The following is a 25,100-nucleotide window of genomic DNA, read 5'->3' as shown; positions in this document are numbered from 1 at the left end:
CAACAAAATTGCCTCTTGATCCGGGTTCGTTCGAGCTCTGGGGAAGGTTTTCCTGACGAATTTCCCAAGGTGGAAACGTCATTTTCTATCAAAACTGATCACTCAGGTGGGTTTACACGCTCAAGCCGTTTGCACAAACTGGCTTGCGCAAACCGGTTTGCACAAGTGAATCGTAGCGTGTGAACGCAGGCTTGAAGTTTGCACAAGCCAGAAAACTGTTTCTAGGTTTTTCTCACAAATTTGTGCGAGCCGAACAAACCGGCATGCGCAAGCCAGTTTGTGCAAATGAATTGAGCGTGTAAACCCACCTTCAAGGCCTGTCTTCCTTCTCTCTTCGATTTCGGGACGATAAGACCATAGCAGTTACAGTTCCCTCTGTCAAACCTCTTAAAAAAAAAAAAGGACAAATAAATTTCATGATATACTTAGTTTCGACAAAACTTCGCGCATCATCTAAATCCAGATTAACCTATGACCTTGTTATTGTTAAAAATTAAAATTTTATGCGAAACACATTAACACCAAAGGAAGGTCTAAAGTTATTAGAAGTATAGTGAACCGCAGAATTCGAAAAAAGGACCCCTGCCTAGCTTCTAGTAATCGTGAATCGGGCTCCAAACTGAGAAAATTCAACCACGTAACTAAGGACAAATAAATTTCATGATATATTAGTTTCGACAAAACTTCGCGCATCATCTAAATCCTAATGTTTAGCGGTGTTTACCTTAGGCTCGTACACTTGGAACAGAGTTGCAGCATAAGGGAATTGCATAATTCTGAAAACACATGAATAAACAAAACTAATTAACACAAAAACAAAGTAAAAAGTGTGGGGGGGTGTTATTGTTAACACTATCAATTTTACGCAATCTAGGTAGTGTGATACCTTTTGCTAAAGATTTGAAATTCAATAATTTCATGAGTTTTAATTTTCGGTTACCTATTACTTTCGAGATAATATTCTTTTAAATCGCTTTAGATCTTGACTGATTGGGCAAATTACTCAAATCCTTGAGAAAACAAGGAGAAAGACAGAATGAAGCAAATAGGCACTCAGAATTTCCAGCCATTCCAGTCATCGTATGTTACTGATTCCTTTAGTTCTGCACTGGTTGACCAAACACTTCATATAGAATCAACATCTCCACGTCTGTGTCTAACACATTGTTATCACAGAAATGCGCTTCCAGCGACTATCTGTTATTCTGTCCTGTATCCGCGCCGCGCGCCGAGGCTTTAGGTTTTTTTTTTTTTTTATAGGTTTGACAGGAGGAACTGCTAGGGTCTTAACGTCCCGAAATCGAAGAGAGAAGGAAGACAGAATATTAGAAAGCCAACCGTTCCGAAAATGAACATTAATTATCCCATCATTGTAAAATCCGCCCCGGGCGGGAATTGAATCCGCGGCTTGGCGCTTACAAGGCAGACGCGCTACCAACCAAGCAAACTAGGCTGGCTATGTGGGTATTAGTGGGTAACTTGATACCTAATTTCACAGCTCGGTATAAAAATCTGGCTTGAATAATAAAATTTGAAATTAATCTCATTCCAATCATTATTATTCGTATTCGAACATTTGTGGTTCCAAAAGTTCAACACCTATTCCATTTTCCCTGTGCTCGTCCATTTCGGTACGATTTTTGTTCACTTTTCACGTGGAAATCTCGGAATCGAACTTCCGTCATGCTTAGAACGTTCTTCAAATTACGAAACCTCAAGTGTCCTATCACGAACCGAGTCAATTCCTTTGGAACCTCTCCCTTTGGTTGGAAGAAATCGACAAAGTACGAGTACAAATATGAAAGTTTGCCTGTGGACACTCGGAATCGGGGCAAATTCTCGGTCATATTTTTCGTCTACGTTGTATCTGGGATTGGAGCGCCGTTTGCGATTGTGCAATTCAATCTGATGAAGATGGGCCCCACTAGAGAACTTTTCGAGGACGAGTACTGATTGTCCCTCGCAGACGTTTTGTATTGAATAGATTTTCAGTGGAAATTGGCAGAAAATAAATTTGGGAAATTTGGTAGAAAAGGAAGAAATAATATATGGTTTAGAAGGGCCGGAAAATGTACTTATAATACCCTAATATGTCATTAGGTCACGTTTAAAAAACTAGAGAACTTTTCGAGGACGAGTACTGATTGTCCCTCGCAGACGTTTTGTATTGAATAGATTTTCAGTGGAAATTGGCAGAAAATAGATTTGGGAAATTTGGTAAAAAAGGAAGAAATAATATATGGTTTAGATTTAGAAGGACCGGAAAATGTACTTAAAATACCCTAATATGTCATTAGGTCACGTTTGAAAATGAATAAACAAACAAACACCACAAGAAAGAATGGTCCTTCTTTAAAAAAGACTTTTTTTATATTTTCATTTATTTATTTTGCATAGGACATACTTACATGCAATAAATTATTAATGGGTATATGGTATATGCACTTAGGTACTTACAATATTTGTAATTTACTGTACCTAGGTAAATAGATATCCTTCTCAATAAATAGGTAAATAAATATATCCTTCTCAATTTTTTTGTAAAAAGGTTTTCCGATTTTTGTCTGATTTATGGATTATGACACATTCTGGTTCCTTACTCACCTCTCGCGGACCACCTGAAACCTTCTCGCGGACCACTAGTGGTCCACGGACCATAGGTTAAGAATGGCTGTACTAGTTGTAAAAGTTAGGGTGAAAGAACACTCAAATAAGCATCATTCAATAGGATAAGGAAAGTCGTGTGATGTTCACACCAGATTTTTTTTTTTTGTAAAAAGGTTTTCCGATTTTTGTCTGATTTATGGTATACACATTCTGGTATACCTACTACGATACACTTGACCCCCGCGGTTTTGTCCGCCATTTGGAGGTGCCCGCTAAGGGAGGTTTCACTGTCTAGGTTTAACTTGATGAACTTTGACAAGTTTCAATGTTGAATAATAAATACTGTACAAATTAAATACAACTTAACAGGAAATAAATAGGATAAAATTAGTACAAAATATATAAAATCTAGGAATCAAGCTATTTAGAAAAATATTGATACACCTACCTACATATAGGTAAATGAAATAAACAAATTGCACAAGAGTTATACAACTTAACAGGAAATAAATAGGATAAAATTAGTACAAAATATATAAAATCTAGGAATCAAGCTATTTAGGAAAATATTGATATACCTACCTACATATAGGTAAATGAAATAAACAGAGTGCACAAGAGTTATACATTGATATTATTGATAATAATCTAATAATTGACGGGATTTATATTCAGCACTACAGACGAGTAGACAACAAAATTGCCTCTTGATCCGGGTTTGAGCTCTGGGGAAGGTTTTCCTGACGAATTTCCCATGGTGGAAACGTCATTTTCTATCAAAACTGATCACTCTAAAAGTGGGTTTACACGCTCAAGCCATTTGCTCAAACTGGCTTGCGCAAGCCGGTTTGTACAAGTGAATCGTAGCGCGTGAACGCAGGCTTGAAGTTTGCCAAGTTGTCCACGACTAGTTTGAGCGTCTGCTGGCATTGTTTGGACGCGGTGTCGCTTCGGAATTCGGCCAACTTTTGAACGATCTTGTCGACCCCGAGTTCTTGAACGAGGGGTTCGATGGAGTGTCGCACATAGTCGATGTTGTTCATGGCGTAGCACCACTGGAAAAAGATTATGGAGATGTGAAAATGGATTTATTAGGTACTCGCGAGGCAAGCAATGAATTTTAAGTCCAATTACTTAATAATTGGGTACAATGGTAATTTCGTACCCAAGAGAGGATTTCGTAGACGTGAAGATGGGTTTATGTACTCGCGAGGCAAGTAATGAATTTGAAGTCCAATTACTTAAGTAATAATACGATATATTACCATTTTTCCATCTCCAAAAATTGCCCTAAAGTGCCCGAGTTCTTGAACGAGGGGTTCGATGGAGTGTCGCACGTAGTCGATGTTGTTCATGGCGTAGCACCACTGGAAGAAGATTATGGAGATGTGAAGATGGATTTATTAGGTACGCGCGAGGCAAGCAATGAATTTTAAGTCCAATTACTTAATAATTGGGTACAATGGTACATACAAGAGAGGATTTCGTAGACGTGAAGATGGGTTTATGCACTCGCGAGGCAAGTAATGAATTTGAAGTCCAATTACTTAAGTAATAATACGGTATTACCATTTTCCCATCTCCAAAAATTGCCCTAAAGTAAGAAAAAAGGAAAGTCTAAAGTTACCTATTAGAAGTATAGTGAACCAAAGAATCCGAAAAAAGGACCCCTGCCTAACTTCTAGTAATCGTGAATCGGGGTCCAAACTGAGAAAATTCAACTACGTAACTAAGGACAAATATCCAGCCAGCCTAGTTAGCTTAGTTGGTAGTTGGTAGTGCGTCTGCCTTGTAAGCGCTGGGCCGCGGGTTCGATTCCCGCCCGGGGCGGATTTTATCCTGTCATCAGGTGTCAGGTCTACCTGATAGTGTGTGTGCTCATCAGGTGTCAGGTCTACCTGATAGTGTGTGTGCTCATCAGGTGTCAGGTCTACCTGATAGTGTGTGTGCTCATCAGGTGTCAGGTCTACCTGATAGTGTGTGTGCTCATCAGGTGTCAGGTCTACCTGATAGTGTGTGTGCTCATCAGGTGTCAGGTCTACCTGATAGTGTGTGTGCTCATCAGGTGTCAGGTCTACCTGATAGTGTGTGTGCTCATCAGGTGTCAGGTCTACCTGATAGTGTGTGTGCTCATCAGGTGTCAGGTCTACCTGATAGTGTGTGTGCTCATCAGGTGTCAGGTCTACCTGATAGTGTGTGTGCTCATCAGGTGTCAGGTCTACCTGATAGTGTGTGTGTGCTCATCAGGTGTCAGGTCTACCTGATTATTGGCTGACCTCAGACCTATTCCTCCTTTCTTTTTTTAGGTATATACTTCCTGTTAATTTACTAATTCTCTCTTGGACCAGGTGGTACTCACTCTTTTCACTGCTAGGTTTGCCTAGTTTCATATGGATCTGCTCCATGTCCAGCAGTTTCTCCGAGTCCTGAGCAAACTTGATTCTATTCATAAACAGGAAACTTTCCCCTACGAACTCATTCTTGCCTAGGAAGTCCTGATCTTTGACGACAAACTGAAGCAGGGCGTCTTTCAGATCCATCTGATCGTTAGTGAGGACTCTGGGTAAGGGAATTAGAGAAGAAAATTATTAGTTGTTTTAACTTGTTACGTCTGTCCGGGGGATTCTAACACTCGTATTTATATGAACAAGAATGATCGTTCTTAGATCAGTCTCAAGTCAAAATTGACCAATCAAATGCCTTGAGATTATGCTTAGCACGAACTTAAGAGCCAGCATTTTGTTCATAAATATGGGTGTAAGGAGTAGACCAGCTCAGTCTGCCTGAGAGACTTTAACCAGCCTGAAATTTCCCTAGCTAAAGAAATAGCACAGGTTGAGTGCGAAGAGTATCCACTCGCAAAACATTTTGTAGCCAAAACCAAATATCAGCGGATCAGCCCAAAGCAATCACCCCAGGGCTGATGGGAGGCTGGCGAAAAAAAAAACGACCCCGTCTGTACACAGGAAAAAGAAGGCGAAACTGGCGAAAGAAAATTGTTTTATTTATTTTAAACATGAAAAACATTACTTAGGTACGTTCTGAAAAGGCGGGACAGATTGCCTTTGGAACTTCAATAAGTATCAATGCTTATTTTCACTAAAATACTACTTACTTTTTTTAACTTTATTTATACATAATAAAGGAGTACTAGGCTCATTTTATAAGATAACTTTAAAGAGTTCTTTTCTTAATAAGATATTTTAATTGGAATTAAAGTGCTCCACGGCCCATTCAACTAAAGTTGGTGTCGGGCTGTAGTTATTACCCTACAACGATACTATACCTGGCCTGATTGACCACGAAGAAAAAGAATGAAATTCAAGCCTAGTAGCCTAAGGCCACCCAATCACACTCAGATCGTCTGATGGACCACGGTCAGTGAGACCTAGGTCTGTCTGCGCTTGAGTCTGATAGACCGCAGGTCTGTCTGCGCTTGAGTGGCAGGCACAATACTTACACTTGGAAAGTTTCATCGAATAAAGGATACAGCGTTTTCTTGTGGACTTTGGTTCTTGGTTTGGTCGTGTTGAGAAATTTGTCTTCGGGGGCTCCATGTCCAGCAGTTTCTCCGAGTCCTGAGCAAACTTGATTCTATTCATAAACAGGAAACTTTCCCCTACGAACTCATTCTTGCCCAGGAAGTCCTGATCTTTGACGACAAACTGAAGCAGGGCGTCTTTCAGATCCATCTGATCGTTAGTGAGAACTCTGGGTAAGAGAATTAGAGAATGAAATTATTAGTTGTTTTACTTGTTACGTCTGTCCGGGGGACTCTAAGGAGTAGACCAGCTCAGTCTGATGCCTGAGAGACTTTAACCAGCCTGAAATTTCCCTAGCTAAAGAAATAGCACAGGTTGAGTGCGAAGAGTATCCACTCGCAAAACATTTTGTAGCCAAAACCAAATATCAGCGGATCAGCCCAAAGCAATCACCTCAGGGCTGATGGGAGGCTGGCGAAAAAAAAAACGACCCCGTCTGTACACAGGAAAAAGCGAGGAAAAAGAAGGCGAAACTGGCGAAAGAAAATTGTTTTATTTATTTTAAACACGAAAAACATCACTTACGTTCTGAAAAGGCGGGACAGATTGCCTTTGGAACTTCAATAAGTATCAGTGCTTATTTTCAATGGTTATTTTCAGAGATCTACATTTCACTAAAACACTACTTACTTTTTTTTTTACTTTATTTATCTATAAAGGAGTACTAGGCTCATTTAATAAGATAACTTTAAAGAGTTCTTTTCTTAATAAGATATTTTGATTGGAATTAAAGTGCTCTACAGCCCATTCAACTAAAGTTGGTGTCGGGCTGTAGTTATTACCTTACAACGATACTTTACCTGGCCTGATTGATTACGAAGAAAAAGAATAAAATTCAAGCCTAGTAGCCTAAGGCCACCCAATCACACTCAGATCGTCTGATAGACCACGGTCAGTGAGATCTAGGCCTGTCTGCGCTTGAGTGGCAGGCACAATACTTACACTTGGAAAGTTTCATCGAATAAGGGATACAGCGTTTTCTTGTGGACTTTGGTTCTTGGTTTGGTCGTGTTGAGAAATTTGTCTTCGGGAAGGAAGTTGATTTTCACATAGGGATCACAGTTGCCTGGAAGGTACATTAGTAATATTAGCATCTCAACAATCACACGAAATTCGATCATCACAAAATCAATTATTGACGATGTTTTATTTAGGTGATTTTAAGTTTTACGAATTTTCAGCCTACGAGAGGTTGCGTGAACGTCAAGAGTTTGAAGTACCTAATGCCCATTCATTGCCCATATGTACATTCAAAAATACATAGAGGTACAAGTATTCTAATCCCTAACAACAAACAAACTCGGTCATAAAAGGTACACCCCGGACAAAATTCCAGCTGAGGTCTCAAAAATCTTGAGATCGAAGTGTCAAAAATTAAGGCTTACGTATCGAGGGCGAGATCTCAAAAATGGGCTCTGGCTGATAGAAGAGCTATTTTCTCTATTTGGTCATCACACTCATCAGTCTCATCACCTTTCGGTTATAGATAAAGCCGCTACAACAACAACAACAACAACAACAACAACAACAACAACAACAACAACAACAACAACAACAACAACAACAGGTCTTAAAAATCTCGACACTTCGATACTTAATCCACAGAATGAAGCTCCTCTTACCTTCACTATCGACCCTTCTTACCTTCACTATCGACTCCTTTTACCTTCACTATCGACCCCTCTTACCTTCACTATCGACCGGTTTCAAATTCCGCGCGTTCATGATCTCAATCTTGAGTATTCCCTGGTTCTTGAGGATCATGGCCCGAATCGTCAGCTGTCCACAGTCACCCTGGTCTGCTGACTGAATCTTCTTGCATTGCTGCAGATGGTAGAGGTGCGTCAGCTCATCAGTGGTGAGTGAGTAGAGTTGGAGGGATTGGCGAAACTCCTGACTCGCTTCGTTCGATTCGTTGAAGAATTCGACGAGGACGTCGAAAATTTTCAGCAAGTGCTTGAAAAATTGCGGCGGTTTCTTTTGCTGGAAAAGGGAAAAATCGATGTATAGTCATACAAAAATATGAGGTAAGATTGTACATTAGGAAGCCCTTTGTGGTGTTAAATCCCCCATGAACCTTAGCAGTTAACAGATAGATAGATAGATAGATAGATAGATAGACCTTAGCAGTTAACAGTGACGTTAAATTAATAATCAATTGGAGGCTCGGTAACTTTGTGAATCATATCAACCGTGGTCCGTGGTACAATACCATATCAACAGTGAGGGAGGAATGGTAACAGTAACTTTATCTTTATCTACTCTTCCTTATATTTCAACTTTATGTAGGTACTTCACTTACCTACTTTAAGTAGAAGTAAGTTTCCATATCTCCCTCAATAGTGACGTTGAACGTTAAAGCTGTATAAAAAAAAGACTAGCAAAACTGTCCTCGACGGTCCCCACTTACATTCAAGCTAGACAGGGTCATAGACCATAGCAATAAACACGGATGTTAAAGCCCTATGAAAAAAAAAAGACTAGCAAAACGATTCCCACTTACATTCAAGCTAGACAGGGTCATGTTTTCGACTTTGAAAGACACAGAATTCCACACGATGCTAAGGACGCGTTGGAAGTTATCCGGATTCAGTTGGTTTCGCATGGTCATAAGGCTGTCGTCCAGGTAACTCATGAGTTTATCCAGACTGTTGGCATCAGTCTCCATCTCAATGCCTTCTAGGAGGTGCTTCTCAATCACTGGAAGCATCTGTGATGGCGGAGACATTTAGGTTGAAAAAAATTGCTTTGAAGGTATTGTTGGATTGACATCAACTAGAATCGACTGACTCATCAAATCAAAACAAATCATTATTTGTGGTAAAGCAGGGATTTTTCACAATTTTTGTGGATATCACAGCATTACTAAGTGCCTCCTTTTCCCCTGCAATCACTCGACATATTTGAAGCCGTTTGAAGTACCACCAAACCACGACTTGTTGGGTTCGTCTACCGTCAGAAAGACGTACAGAATACATTATTTTCATAGGTTTGGGTTTGCAGGCGACTACAAAAAGTCTTGCAATGTGCAACGGTCCTTACCTTGTTAACAGCGTTCAGAATGAGATCCAGCAACTTATTGGAAACGGTATCGTTGGCGTTGTCCACAACTAGTTTGAGCGTCTGCTGGCATTGTTTGGACGCGGTGTCGCTTCGGAATTCGGCCAACTTTTGAACGATCTTGTCCACCCCGAGTTCTTGAACAAGGGGTTCGATGGAGTGTCGCACGTAGTCGATGTTGTTCATGGCGTAGCACCACTGGAAAAAGATTATGGAGATGTGAAGATGGATTTATTAGGTACTCGCGAGGCAAGCAATGAATTTTAAGTCCAATTACTTAATAATTGGGTACAATGGTAGGTACATACAAGAGAGGATTTCGTAGACGTGAAGATGGGTTTATGTACTCGCGAGGCAAGTAATGAATTTGAAGTCCAATTACTTAAGTAACAATACGGTATTACCATTTTCCCATCTCCAAAAATTGCCCTAAAGTAGAATCGACTGACTCATCAAATCAAAACAAATCATTATTTGTGGTAAAGCAGGGATTTTTCACAATTTTTGTGGATATCACAGCATTACTAAGTGCCTCCTTTTCCCCTGCAATCACTCGACATATTTGAAGCCGTTTGAAGTACCACCAAACCACGACTTGTTGGGTTCGTCTGCCGTCAGAAGGACGTACAGAATACATTATTTTCATAAGTTTGGGTTTGCAGGCGACTACAAAATGTCTTCCAATGTACGACGGCCCTTACCTTGTTAACAGCGTTCAGAATGAGATCCAGCAACTTATTGGAAACCGAATCGACTGACTCATCAAATCAAAACAAATCATTATTTGTGGTAAAGCAGGGATTTTTCACAATTTTTGTGGATATCACAGCATTACCAAGTGCCTCCTTTTCCCCTGCAATCACTCGACATATTTGAAGCCGTTTGAAGTACCACCAAACCACGACTTGGTGGGTTCGTCTACCGTCAGAAGAACGTACAGAATACATTATTTTCATAGGTTTGGGTTTGCAGGCGACTACAAAATGTTTTCCAATGTACGACGGGCCTTACCTTGTTAACAGCGTTCAGAATGAGATCCAGCAACTTATTGGAAACGGTATCGTTGGCGTTGTCCACGTTTCCACCACCTGAAAGTAGAAATTTCAATTGTGTGAACCATACTTCAAACACTTATGGCCGATTTTACCACTGAGAGTTCAGACGGTGTCAAGGGTTTTCTTCGACTAATTGGAAAAATGTTGTTTTTTGCCTTAAAAGGAAGGTCTAAAGTTATTAGAAGTATAGTGAACCGCAGAATTCGAAAAAAGGACCCCTGCCTAGCTTCTAGTAATCGTGAATCGGATCCAAACTGAGAAAATTCAACTACGTAACTAAAGACAAATAAATTTCATGATAAAGTTTCGACAAAACTTCGCACATCATCTAAATCAAGTTTAACCTATGACCTTGTTATTGTTAAAAATTAAAATTTTATGCGAAACACATTCATTCCATCTGGGCTTTGCTTTGGTCGAAAAATGATACTATAAACAGTCGAGGCATATTGGTTTGATGCAGGTTTAACGTCACTGGCTGGGGGACTTTAAACAGGGAGTAGACCAGCCTAGTCTGGCTGGAGGACTTTTAACAGGGAGTAGACCAGCCTAGTCTGGCTGGAGGACTTTTAACAGGGAGTAGACCAGCCTAGTCTGGCTTGGGGACTTTAAACAGGGAGGATACCAGCCTGGAATTTCCCTTGCTAAAGAATTAGCAAAGCTTGAGTGCGAAGGGCATCCACTCGTAAAATTTTGTAGCCAAAACCAAATGTCACCCTAGGGCTGATAGAGGGTTGACGAAAAACGCCGACCCCGTCTAAACACGGGAAAAGGCGAAGAAAAAGAAGAACAGGTTAAATGTCACTGTATATCTTCCAAGGTCTTTAATGACGGTGGTTTTCTGGTTTAACCATTGATTCGGCAACAAGCTACCCGTCTACTCACATTAACCTCACCCAGTCTGAGTGGGACCGGGTTGCACTCAGAATTTCCAGCCATTCCAGTCATCGTATGTTACTGATTCCTTTAGTTCTGCACTGGTTGACCAAACACTTCATAGAATCAACATCTCCACGTCTGTGTCTAACACATTGTTATCACAGAAATGCGCCAAACACGCCTAACAGAGAGGAAGAAACCATAATATATGTCAATAGTGTTACACTTGTCTCGGAAGTGCGTGAAAAGGACTTGTTATTTTTCAACAATCAATCAAGTTTCATTAATGTATCCCCGTAACATATCTATTTTATAAAAGAGAAAATTAAATCAATGTGATCATGTATTTAATTTTTGTTGAAAAGGACTTAGGTCCCGTCATGACAAATAGTGTGATATTTATACTGCTCGCATAGGACTGAAAAGTCCCTTTACTCCAGCAGTAGGCTACTACTATTATTGTGGTCAAATTGTCAAATTATATGAGGATAAAATTCCATACCTCGGCTGGGATTGAACCCACGCCCTCCTGATTACCAGCGAGCGCCTTGACCACTACACCACCGAGGTAGGGAAAAGTCAATAGCACGCGATTGTCCAGATAGTCACCCATCCGAACATCAACCATTACTTGCTTAACTTCACTAGTGGTCCATTGGGAACTGGTCAGTTGGATGTGCTACTGCTATCGCCGATGGTTTTTCTGAAAGGAATCTTACCCAGGATTTTGTCAAGGGGGGAAGCAAGATTCTTACCAGTCTATATGTTATTTTTCAACAATCAATCAAGTTTCATTAATGTATCCCCGTAACATATCTATTTTATAAAAGAGAAAATTAAATCAATGTGATCGTGTATTTAGTTTTTGTTGAAAAGGACTTAGGTCCCGTCATGATAAATAGTGTGGTAATGTGAATTTTTCTAATTTTCTGGGTGTATTTTTGGAGTCCGTCTGTAACCTTTTGTGAAAGTTGGCCAGCCAAATCTCCATTTGTTGTATAAGAATGAACAAACGATTAGAATTCGACTGGAGAATCAACATCTCGGTCATGATCGTATTATATCTGAGGACAAATCTGGCGAATAACGAAGATCTACCGAAGTATTTACAAGACATGATCGCTAACTATCGAGCCAATCAATCGTCAAGTAACCACACGACTGAAATCTTCCCCACTGTGGATCTGAATAAGTATTTTTATAGATGATCGTATTATATCTGAGGACAAATCTGGCGAATAACGAAGATCTACCGAAGTATTTACAAGACATGATCGCTAACTATCGAGCCAAGCAATCGTCAAGTAACCACACGACTGAAATCTTCCCCACTGTGGATCTGAATGAGTATTTTTATAATCCTGTGTAAGTAGAATTTCTATCATTTTTAGTCCGTCCTTCCTTTATTATTACAATAGTAATAAAAAGGTATAAGGGGCGGACTATTGTATTCGCTTCTGAGGGTTTGCGCTAGGAGGTCGAACTCGCCCTTCCACTTGTACGCCTCGATCTGGAACGATAGACGGATAAGGAGAAAGGTAAGTAGGTGAGGGTTTGCGCTAGGAGGTCGAACTCGCCCTTCCACTTGTACGCCTCGATCTGGAACGATAGACGGATAAGGAGAAAGGTAAGTAGTTTGGGACGGAAAGACAGACGGATAAGAAGATGGATTAGTAGTTTGGGACAGAATTGATTTTAAACAGAAGATATCCCATAGAAAAATCATACGGATGCCAAACTGTAGAAACAATACCCTATCCCAACCAGTCCGAACCTAACCCAACCCGGTACATAACCACGACCTCATCTCATAGAGCAGTGAAAAACAATGTCAATTTCAAAAACAGAAAAATTCTCTGTTGTCTTCTATCCGTAATCAAAATTCTCATTTTCACCTGCTATCCTTTCAGAAAGGAGGAGTCCTACTACAAGCACATTCTAACGGTTGAAAACATGACGACCCCTGCCTGGTTTATTCGAGATACGTACACCTGCGCCGAGCGCTACAAAGCCATATCAGTGACGTGTCCTGACCAAATGTGCGGGACCGCTTGCAAGTCGTTTGGTGACCTACGCATCCACCTCCTGGAATGCCACAACGGATTGCCTCACAATTGGAATCTGACGAGCGACGAATACGTCCGTGATGTGATCAAGCGAAATGAGGCGACGGACCGGAGCGAATACATGTTCAATATGAGTCGCACGAAACGCCCGTACGTGCGACGAACGAACATGACGCATACGAGACGAACGCGGGCAAAAAATATAACGCAGTCGACGCGAATGAAACGGAAATATGTGACGAAGCAACCGCGCGGCAAACGCCCGAAGATTCTGAATGCACATATTAATTATACCATTATAGATGAGGACTTTGGGAAAAATAGGACGGGATGGCTGAACGAATACACGTGAAACCAACATATGGATTGGTATATTTAGTTGTGGAGTGAAGGTAACCCGCCGAATTATGAGAGAAGTGATATTCGTCGTGTGATACTAGAATAATGAAATTAGTAAGTAATAATGAAATGAGAAGGATAATGTCAGTAGATGTGAGAAATTTTAAACGCTTCTGGTTTTTGTATGGGCCACATAGCAGAGAGAGGATCAGATTTGTACTTCAGAACGCTGTACGAATGGAAGTACTTACAGACCAAGCAAATGACGGCAATGTTTGAAAACTTGATGTATTGCTCTCCTAGCCGCATCATGATTTCAGATTGGAGGTCGGAAAGTAAGTAGTAACGCTAGTATGCCAGAATTATTGCTAGATCCTCCAATTTCATTTGCTCTCTCAGAAACGGAGCAATTTGAGGATTGTACGATTGGTTATGATACTTATGAGGGTGACTTGGAAAATGGTTACTAATTTGGTCTCAAATTATCTTGTCTTACCTCAGGCGTGACTTGAAATGTGTTAGACATGGTAGTAGACGAAACATAGTCGACTTTCCTGCTCATTCTGTCAGCGTAGTGAATACATGACCGACACATGTCCTGAAATGACGAGAGAAGACAAATTTTGCAATTCTTACTATCCGTGTTCGAAACAGTGTCACCATAATCAAATCTTATAAATAATAAAGATAATAATCAGATATAATAATTAAGGAGCGCGGTAGCGCTCCGCCCCGCCAAGTCAAGAAAGTTTGACCGCGCTACTAGAGATATTATACGCGACAGGGAAAGTAGCCGTTTTTAGGTAGTTTCAGATTATATTCAAAGGCTGGGAAATGCCCATGAACTCATGAACCAATAGTAAGGATAATACTCGTAATTAAAATAAAAGTGACCTGCTAGAAAGAAAAAGAAATTTCAGCACTTACGTCAATAATTTTGGCGACAAAAGTGTAGCACCCTTCCACATCCGGCCAGGCTAGTTGCTCCCAGAATATTTTGATCTGGAATACACAAGTGATAGGTATATGGAATTAGAATACAACATACGAGTACTTATACAATAAATGAAAAATATTGAAATAGAACTTGGAAGTAATATGTTTAAATTAAATAAGTTAGTGCCTCTTTCGCTGACCACTTTTTGCATTTTTACAACCAACGAAGTCAGGAATCACAAATAGATCTGCACACCTTGGGTTGCTTAAAAATCTTAAAATATAACCAATATTTGGTACTTTGGTTCCCGCTTGGTCATAAAATTCGTAATTTTCATCTACATAGTCGGCTGCCAAACCAATCCTATGAAAATGATAGAGACCCTATACAGACTCTGTATCATTTTCATGGGTTTGATTATGCAGCCGACTACGCGTCCAATGTGAGACGGCCCTTACCCCCTATTCGACAACAAGCTACAGTCCACGTCAACTGGGAAGTCCGATGGAAGCGCATGGAGGGGAACCGCAACTTCTCAACTGTAAGTCGGACAGTTCTAAAGTTTCACCATTCGATTCGGCGTGAAAAATCCCATGGGATCAACTATTCACATGCTTACTTGTTAATCAACGAGCTATTTTTGGACGAGTGCGCACCCAAAGGTCATCGGACTTCCCAGTTGAAGTGGACTGTACCCGCCTCCTAACATTTACTTCACCCAGCCTGATTGGAGCCGGGAAACTCCAACTGCGAGCAATTACTCAGACCGTGACCCAAATAGTGCAAATACACATCCTGATACTAACAACGCCTAACAACTTCAGTAATGCATCTGCGATTGTTACATTGAACGTGCTGTCGCCGCTAGCAAGATACAAAGTGATGTGATGTAGGTCAAAATTTAGGTTACCTATTTCAAAAAGCGTCACGTTTTGTTTTTGTTGAGGTGACCGGAGAAAATTTTGTGTGAAAGATCTTTTTTTTTTCGAAAGGGTCACTTAGGAAGTCACATGACTTTTTCTTATCCGTGAGCTTCTAATATGCTGTGTAATGTTTACACCTATTCATGGAAAACTGACGAAGATTCTATTGAAATGTTATTTCCGAAGAATTGTGCTGAACAGAAAATTGTTTTCAAGACCTTTCCACCACCTGAAAGTAGAAATTTCAATTGTGTGAACCATACTTCAAACACTTATGGCCGATTTTACCACTGAGAGTTCAGACGGTCTCAAGGGTTTTCTTCGACTAATTGGAAAAATGTTGTTTTTTGCCTTTAATCTAAGTCTTTGAAAAAATCATATGTGGTAGGTATTTTCATAGCTGCTCTTTAATGTTTAGCGGTGTTTACCTTAGGCTCGTACACTTGGAACAGAGTTGCAGCATAAGGGAATTGCATAATTCTGAAAACACATGAATGAACAGAACAAATTAACACAAAAACGAAGTAAAAAGTGTATATCTTTTGCTAAAGATTGGAAATTCAATAATTTCATGAGTTTTAATTTTCGGTTACCTATTACTTTCGGGATAATATTCTTTTAAATCCCTTTAGATCTTGGCCGTTTGGGCAAATTACTCAAATCCTTGAGAAAACAAGGAGAAAGACAGAATGAAGCAAATAGAACTCACTGTTTGAATATCTCATCATGATGGTCGATTGCCTTCTGGAGATCTGTCCTGACTAGTTGCACAATTTTGATTCGGTTGACTAGCACAGCGTCGTCTTCATTTGATTCTGGCTTGTTTTGATCGAATATGAAAAGAATCCTGAAAACAGTCGAGGCATATTGGTTTGATGCAGGTTTAACGTCACTGGCTGGGGGACATTAAACAGGGAGTAGACCAGCCTAGTCTGGCTGGGGGACTTTAAACAGGGAGGACACCAGCCTGGAATTTCCCTTGCTAAAGAATTAGCATAGGTTAAGTGCGAAGGAGTAGACCAGCCTAGTCTGGCTGGGGGACTTTAAACAGGGAGTAGACCAGCCTAGTCTGGCTGGGGGACTTTAAACAGAGAGTAGACCAGCCTAGTCTGGCTGGGGGACTTTAAACAGAGAGTAGACCAGCCTAGTCTGGCTTGGGGACTTTAAACAGGGAGTAGACCAGCATAGTCTGGCTGGGGGACTTTAAACAGGTAGGATACAAGCCTGGAATTTCCCTTGCTAAAGAATTAGCAAAGGTTGAGTGCGAAGGGCATCCACTCGTAAAATTTTGTAGCCAAAACCAAATGTCAGCCCAAAAGCGATCACCCTAGGGCTGATAGAGGGTTGACGAAAAACGCCGACCCCGTCTAAACACGGGAAAAGGCGAAGAAAAAGAAGAATAGGTTTAATGTAACTTCCAAGGTCTTTAGTGACGGTGGTTTTCTGGTTTAACCATTGATTCGGCAACAAGCTACCCCTCTACTCACATTAACCTCACCCAGTCCGAGTGGGACCGAGAAAAGTCAATAGCACGCGATTATCCAGATAGCCACCCATCCGATAATCAACCATTACTTGCTTAACTTCAGTGGTCTATTGGGAACTGGTCAGTTGGATGTGCTATCGCCGATGGTTTTTTGAAAGGAATCTTACCCAGGATTTTGTCAAGGGGACGGATTCTCTCTCTGGAATCCGGGGTTAGGTAGACTGCAAAATAAGACTTACTAAAGATCAACTTTACTAAAACTGAACAACGTGAGGCAGATTGTATTTGAACTCAGCTATTTAGAGCTGTATCTACACATGGTCGATGGCCGTCGCATCGATTGACGAGATCTGAGCAAGATTCTTACCAGTCTATAGCTCCCTGAGAATTTTGTCAAGGGGGGGAAGCAAGATTCTTACCAGTCTATAGCTCCCTGAGAATTTTGTCAAGGGGGGAAGCAAGATTCTTACCAGTCTATAGCTCCCTGAGATACCGCGTCTTTCAGCGTGATGGTCAGATCGTTTTGTCCGGGCGTGACGATCCAGCCGTAAATATTGTCAGGTAGCAAATCTATGTCGGCCGGAATCTGCTTCTGTGATAATGCAGAGAGGATGCTGAAAACAAAGAGGGAACAGTGGATTGGAACACATCACATGCCTTCAGGCACACTCCATTTGTCAAAGGGTCTAAAGTTTTCCTTGCCCTTGGGATCAATTTAATTTGAAGAAACCATTTTTTTACGGAACAGATGGCTTTATTATATTGAACCCATTTTTAGTTGCCAATAGTAAATGTTGAGTTTTGGTCTGATCACGGATTCTCTCTCTGGAATCCTCAGGCAGCAAATCTATGTCGGCCGGAATCTGCTTCTGTGATAATGCAGAGAGGATGCTGAAAACAAAGAGGGAACAGTGGATTGGAATACATCACATGCCTTCAGGCACACTCCATTTGTCAAAGGGTCTAAGTTTTCCTTGCCCTTGGGATCAATTTAATTTGAAGAAACCATTTTTTTTACGGAACAGATGGCTTTATTATATTGAACCCATTTTTGGTTGCCAATAGTAAATGTTGAGTTTCGGTCTGATCACGGATTCTCTCTCTGGAATCTGGGGTTAGGTAGACTGCAAAATAAGACTTACTAAAGATCAACTTTACTAAAACTGAACAACGTGAGGCAGATTGTATTTGAACTCAGCTTTTTAGAGCTGTGTCCACACATGGTCGACGGCCGTCGCATCGATTGACGAGATCTGTGTTGTCGAGGCAGTGTGGACGGTTTCAGTCATCGATCGACGGCCGTGGACCAAGTGTGGACATAGCTTTAGACTCACCTCAATATGGCGGAAAGTTGAGTAAGTGTGTGTTCATCATTGGGCACTCACATAGGGATCACAGTTGCCTGGAAGGTACATTAGTAATATTAGCATCTCAACAATCACACGAAATTCGATCATCACAAAATCAATTATTGACGATGTTTTATTTAGGTGATTTTAAGTTTTACGAATTTTCAGCCTACGAGAGGTTGCGTGAACGTCAAGAGTTTGAAGTACCTAATGCCCATTCATTGCCCATATGTACATTCAAAAATACATAGAGGTACAAGTATTCTAATCCCTAACAACAAACAAACTCGGTCATAAAAGGTACACCCCGGACAAAATTCCAGCTGAGGTCTCAAAAATCTTGAGATCGAAGTGTCAAAAATTAAGGCTTACGTATCGAGGGCGAGATCTCAAAAATGGGCTCTGGCTGATAGAAGAGCTATTTTCTCTATTTGGTCATCACACTCATCAGTCTCATCACCTTTCGGTTATAGCTAAAGCCGCTACAACAACAACAACAACAACAACAACAACAACAACAACAACAACAACAACAACAACAACAACAACAACAACAGGTCTTAAAAATCTCGACACTTCGATACTTAATCCACAGAATGAAGCTCCTCTTACCTTCACTATCGACTCCTCGTACCTTCACTATCGACCCCTCTTACCTTCACTATCGACCGGTTTCAAATTCCGCGCGTTCATGATCTCAATCTTGAGTATTCCCTGGTTCTTGAGGATCATGGCCCGAATCGTCAGCTGTCCACAGTCACCCTGGTCTGCTGACTGAATCTTCTTGCATTGCTGCAGATGGTAGAGGTGCGTCAGCTCATCAGTGGTGAGTGAGTAGAGTTGGAGGGATTGGCGAAACTCCTGACTCGCTTCGTTCGATTCGTTGAAGAATTCGACGAGGACGTCGAAAATTTTCAGCAAGTGCTTGAAAAATTGCGGCGGTTTCTTTTGCTGGAAAAGGGAAAAATCGATGTATTGTCATACAAAAATATGAGGTAAGATTGTACATTAGGAAACCCTTTGTGATGTTAAATCCCCCATAAACCTTAGCAGTTAACAGTGACGTTAAATTAATAATCAATTGGAGGCTCGGAAACTTTGTGAATCATATCAACCGTGGTACAATACCATATCAACAGTGAGGGAGGAATGGTAACTTTATCTTTATCTACTCTTCCTTATATTTCAACTTTATCTATTTTTTCTTATATTTCAACTTAATGTAGGTACTTCACTTACCTACTTTATGTAGAAGTAAGTTACCGTATCTCCCTCAATAGTGTTGTTAAACCTTAAAGCTGTATAAAAAAAAAGACTAGCAAAACTGTCCTCGACGGTCCCCACTTACATTCAAGCTAGACATCAGGGTCATAGACCATAGTAATAAACAGGGATGTTAAAGCCCTATGAAAAAAAAGAAGACTAGCAAAACGGTTCCCACTTACATTCAAGCTAGACAGGGTCATGTTTTCGACTTTGAAAGACACAGAATTCCACACGATGCTAAGGACGCGTTGGAAGTTATCCGGATTCAGTTGGTTTCGCATGGTCATAAGGCTGTCGTCCAGGTAACTCATGAGTTTATCCAGACTGTTCGCATCAGTCTCCATCTCAATGCCTTCTAGAAGGTGCTTCTCAATCACTGGAAGCATCTGTAATGGCGGAGACATTTAGGGTGAAAAAATTGCCTCTTTCGCTGACCACTTTTTGCATTTTTACAACCAACGAAGTCAGGAATCACAAATAGATCTGCACACCTTGGGTTGCTTAAAAATCTTAAAATATAACCAATATTTGGTACTTTGGTTCCCGCTTGGTCATAAAATTCGTAATTTTCATCTACATAGGTATTACTTTGCAGAGACTGGGTTGGAACTTACCACTGAAATTCTAGGATGCAATAGTCCTACATACTGGACTCCGCACACAGGAATTTCGTCAGAAAAGTTCCCCATTTCAATGTACCACTGAGATTGGATGTTGGATCTAACTATCATGAGATCATTTTCCCCATCCGTGGCACAAGCTCTGCTTATACGGATGGGTATACCATTTATAAAAATTCATTATGTTCTGAGAGTTATATTGAAAAATAATAAATAATGGAAACTTGAGTCCTACATACTGGACTCCGCACACAGGAATTTCGTCAGAAAAGTTCCCCATTTCAATGTACCACTGAGATTGGATGTTGGATCTAAATATCATGAGTTCCCGTGGCACAAGCTCTGCTTATACGGATGGGTATACCACTTATAAAAATTCATTATGTTCTGAGTGTTATATTGAAAAATAATAAATAATGGAAACTTTACAAAAGTATCGTTGTTTATGTGGTGTCTGTCAGTTTTTAAAATACCAAAGGTCATTAGGTACTTATTTTGACTCAAATGTTTACCTTCCGTTTATCCAAATGATAGAGGAGCAGGTTTCGAACTAAATGCTTATACTCCTGAGTTGCCACTTGGCAGTTTTTCTCTGACCCGAATGTCATTCTTATTCTGAGGACGCCTTGCCGTTTGGGCTTCGGTTTCTTGTGAATGCTGCACCAAATTGTCTGTCCATCGGATGGAATGTCCTGAAAAAAAAAATTGTTTAACGGATTTAGCTTTCGCCGGATGGTGATGGCAGGATAAAGAAAACATATCTTGTCGTATCTGCCATACACCGGGGTGATGATCTCTAGCCGTGTTCAATTGGCTCGTCCTGAACCGCAATCAACCATCGTGAGGACTTGTGTTTGTTCTTTAAAAGAGCGAGAACCCAATGAAAAACTGCCAGCTAGCTAGGCTAATCAGGGTTAGCTGTTCTCCTCCCTGTTTATAGTCCCACAACTGAACGCTAGTCTACTCTCTGTTTAACTTATTTGCGCAACTACGCTTCCAATTTACAAAAAAGCATTTTCCAAGTTTTGTTTCATCACGAGGAATTCTAATTTACTTTCATAATGACTTACTTTGATAGGAAAGTCCACCGTGCCTATAAGCTCGTTGTCATGTTTCCCCGTAGAGACAGTCAGTGCGATTTCTTTGACCAGCTTCCTCAGTCCTTTGACTCCCTTGACGTCTCCTATTCGGGTGACCTTTTCTCTCACGGTTTCCGCCGGATCAAAGTCCCACACCTCGACGTGAAGCGTGTCTTCTTGTGCGTTGTTGACGGGTCTGCAAGGATGAAATGGGTATTTGAACATTCATTTGGCTTTCGAATCCAAAGCCGTCAGCCCGACGACAACAGCGAAGGACATATGTATAAGCAGGGTTTTCCGCCGGATCAAAGTCCCACACCTCGACGTGAAGCGTGTCTTCTTGTGCGTTGTTGACGGGTCTGCAAGGATGAAATGGGTATTTTAACATTCATTTGGCTTTCGAATCCAAAGCCGTCAGCCCGACGACAACAGCGAAGGACATATGTATAAGCAGGGCCCTCTGTTATCTAAGCCCTATCACTGCGACCAGATGAGATCTTTTGTGACTATGATAAGATAGGATTTCAATCAAGCGAAATAAACACCAATAAATTGAAACTTACAGTGAGAAGTATTCTTCCCATTTGGGTGACAGGGTTTCCGACTTGACGGATGTGTTGTACCGATGTACCGTTGAGGAGGACATATACAGGGTACAGAAAGGGTCACTCAGTCCGTTGGCGTCCTTCGGTGAAAGCTCTTTGCCTTCGATGACTTCAACGTTGAGTAGAATGTTGGGTGCCTGCAGGAAAAAAGGATTGGAAAGTTTTATTTGATAAAGGTTTGGCAGAGATTTTTTTCATTGTAATTCTTCATGTGAGTCTGGAGTAATTTCTGTGAAAACATCAAGAGGCTCAAACTTTTAGAGAAATGTTCGCCAGAAAGTCCACTAAGATCCTTTTTGTTATTCCTAAAAATATTGACGCGGTTTGAACACAGACGCCCTTAAAGTGTCGCAATTTGAATGTATCCGTAATTCCGTATAGATACGAGAGTTTTACCCTCTATTTGGCGACAAGCTACCTCGTCATATTAACCTAACCCAGCCTGATTGGGGCCGGGAAACTCCAGCTGCGGGCAATTACTCAGACTATGACTCAATTGGTCCAAATACACATCCTGATACTATCAACGGGCAACAACTTCACTAATCCATCAGGGATTGTTGCATTCAACGTGCTGCCGCCGCTAGCAAGATACAAAGTGATGTAGGTCAAACTTTAGATTACCTATGTACTTTCAAATAGAGCCACGTTTTGTTTTTGTTGAGGTGACCGAAGAAAATTTTGTGTGAGAGATCTTTTTTTTTCCGAAAATGTCACTCATGAAGTCATGAATTCATTTATTCGTGAGCATCTATGCTGTGTAATTGTTACACCTATTCATGGAAAACTGACGAAGATTCTATTGAAATGTTATTAAGAATTGTGCTGAACAGAAATTTGTTTTCAAGGCAACGAAGATTCTATTGAAATGTTATTAAGAATTGTGCTGAACAGAAATTTGTTTTCAAGGCAAAATTCTGGCAACGATTTATCTTTCTTGTTCTTCTCATGCCATTGTAACATTATTGTCTCAGTATGACTTGGCGATTCTCATTTGTCGCTAATTCCAATGACCAGTGCAAACATAGGTTTATCTTTCTTCTTCTTATGTCATTGTAACATTATTGTCTCAGTATAACTTGGCGATTCTCATTTGTCGCTAATTCCAATGACCAGTATGAACGCAAACATAATGATGTACCGTCAGAGTGAACGCTTTGTGGGTGGCTTTTCTAGAAAGTGAAAAAATGTTGCCTTTTTACTCATATTTAATACAAATTTGTAGTTTGGTCAACTGCTGGGTCTTCCATTCAACCAGACATATTTATCTTTCTTCTTCTTATGTCATTGTAACATTATTGTCTCAGTATAACTTGGCGATTCTCATTTGTCGCTAATTCCAATGACCAGTGCAAACATAATGATGTACCGTCAGAGTGAACGCTTTGTGGGTGGCTTTTCTAGAAAGTAAAAAAATGTTGCCTTTTTACTCATATTTAATACATATTTGTAGTTTGGTTAACTGCTGGGTCTTCCATTCAACCAGACATATAATTATGGCGTATTCCTGAAAGAATGCCGGCCGGCAAAATGTGAAGTTCTTTCCGTAAGGCCGACAAAATGTGAAGTTTTTTCTGGAATACCGCCCTTGTGGAGAAGTAAAAGATGACCACTTACCTCTTTGGCTTTGACCTGTTCCAGTAGAGCGTTATGTTTCTCATCATCCAGTTTGAACACTTCCTGGAGATATTGGAGCAGAGCTTCTTGCTGGGCAGTCGTGTCTGTGCCCACAATGTGGAGTACCTCGTACAGAATTTCCGAGTACAGCTCGTCAATCTGAAACCAAATGGAGTGGATGAAACACCTTTTTCAAAGAGGATCAATAGAGGGAACTGTCACTACTGAGGTCTTATCGTCCCAAAAGCGCGAAGAGAAAAGGAAGACTGGATAGGAAAAAGCCAGACTTTAGCAGTGGAAGAATTTGTACAGTAAACCAATCTTGTAAAGTATATGAGGATCAACCCTTTCAACCAGACAATTTTTTACGATATGGGTAGACATATAATTATGGCGTATTCCTGAAAGAATGCCGGCCGGCAAAATGTGAAGTTCTTTCCGTAAGGCCGACAAAATGTGAAGTTTTTTCTGGAATACCGCCCTTGTGGAGAAGTAAAAGATGACCACTTACCTCTTTGGCTTTGACCTGTTCCAGTAGAGCGTTATGTTTCTCATCATCCAGTTTGAACACTTCCTGGAGATATTGGAGCAGAGCTTCTTGCTGGGCAGTCGTGTCTGTGCCCACAATGTGGAGTACCTCGTACAGAATTTCCGAGTACAGCTCGTCAATCTGAAACCAAATGGAGTGGATGAAACACCTTTTTCAAAGAGGATCAATAGAGGGAACTGTCACTACTGAGGTCTTATCGTCCCAAAAGCGCGAAGAGAAAAGGAAGACTGGATAGGAAAAAGCCAGACTTTAGCAGTGGAAGAATTTGTACAGTAAACCAATCTTGTAAAGTATATGAGGATCAACCCTTTCAACCAGACAATTTTTTACGATATGGGTGCCTGTGCCTGTCCTATCAGGACCTGAAATGTCCTGGAATAAATAAGGACCAAAGGATCTGCTAATTATTCCCAGTGGAGATAGCACGTTAAATGATGGAACATTCGGGCAATCACGTGCTGCAATCTTTTCCCGCCTCACTCAGGCTGTCAGGACCTGAAATGTCCTGGAATAAATAAGGACCAAAGGATCTGCTAATTATTCCCAGTGGAGATAGCACGTTAAATGATGGAACATCCGGGCAATCACGTGCTGCAATCTTTTCCCGCCTCACTCAGGCTAAGAATCTAAGGTCAGCCAGCCTAGTTAGCTTTTAGGATAGCGCGCTTCCCTTGTAAGCGCTAAGGGATTTAACATCGCTTTTAAAATCTAAGGTCAGCCAGCCTGGTTAGCTTGAAGGATAGCGCAAAGCGCACCTCCGTTGTAAGTGCTAGGTCACGGTAGAAAAATCTAGCCTAGTTAGCTTGAAAATTGGCGCCTTGTAAGCGCCAGGGCGTGGGTTTGATTCCCACCCGGGGCGAACTTTATCCTTTATAGATAAGTTTTGTTCTCGGAACGGCTGACTTTCTCCCATTTCGTCCTCAGTCTCTCTTCGATTTCGGGACGACAAAACCTCTGTTTTTTACAGTTCCCTCTATCAAACCTCTCGAAAAATTCTTCCAAACAGATATTTGATGAACTGTGCATCTGATTTTCATTGAGACATCAATGTAAATGGTAGCATCTAGTTACTTGCACTGCCGGTGCCGTAGTATTTGCTAAAGTAGTGAAATGTCTTTGG

General features: G+C 40.8%; 1 protein-coding gene across 1 annotated transcript in view; it reads right to left on the bottom strand.

Annotated features, from left to right (window-relative positions):
* The window catches only part of LOC103522658 (protein unc-13 homolog 4B-like), a 39,827-nt gene that overhangs the window by 1,073 nt on the left and 13,654 nt on the right, over positions 1-25,100 (bottom strand). Inside the window, 20 exon segments of the mRNA XM_026832679.1 lie at positions 4,967-5,166; positions 6,068-6,156; positions 6,159-6,318; positions 7,092-7,215; positions 7,838-8,132; positions 8,653-8,859; positions 9,192-9,407; positions 14,045-14,146; positions 14,476-14,553; positions 14,556-14,720; positions 15,837-15,888; positions 16,118-16,255; positions 17,365-17,508; positions 18,229-18,274; positions 18,900-19,194; positions 19,689-19,895; positions 20,642-20,821; positions 21,200-21,404; positions 21,772-21,950; positions 23,942-24,100. Coding sequence (XP_026688480.1) covers positions 4,967-5,166; positions 6,068-6,156; positions 6,159-6,318; positions 7,092-7,215; positions 7,838-8,132; positions 8,653-8,859; positions 9,192-9,407; positions 14,045-14,146; positions 14,476-14,553; positions 14,556-14,720; positions 15,837-15,888; positions 16,118-16,255; positions 17,365-17,508; positions 18,229-18,274; positions 18,900-19,194; positions 19,689-19,895; positions 20,642-20,821; positions 21,200-21,404; positions 21,772-21,950; positions 23,942-24,100 — 3,241 coding nt within the window.

Source organism: Diaphorina citri, unplaced genomic scaffold (assembly GCF_000475195.1).
Source record: "Diaphorina citri unplaced genomic scaffold, Diaci psyllid genome assembly version 1.1 scaffold80, whole genome shotgun sequence".
NCBI lineage: Eukaryota > Metazoa > Arthropoda > Insecta > Hemiptera > Psyllidae > Diaphorina > Diaphorina citri.
The sequence above is the reverse complement of the archived record's forward strand: the minus strand, read 5'-3'. Positions and strand labels throughout refer to the sequence as shown.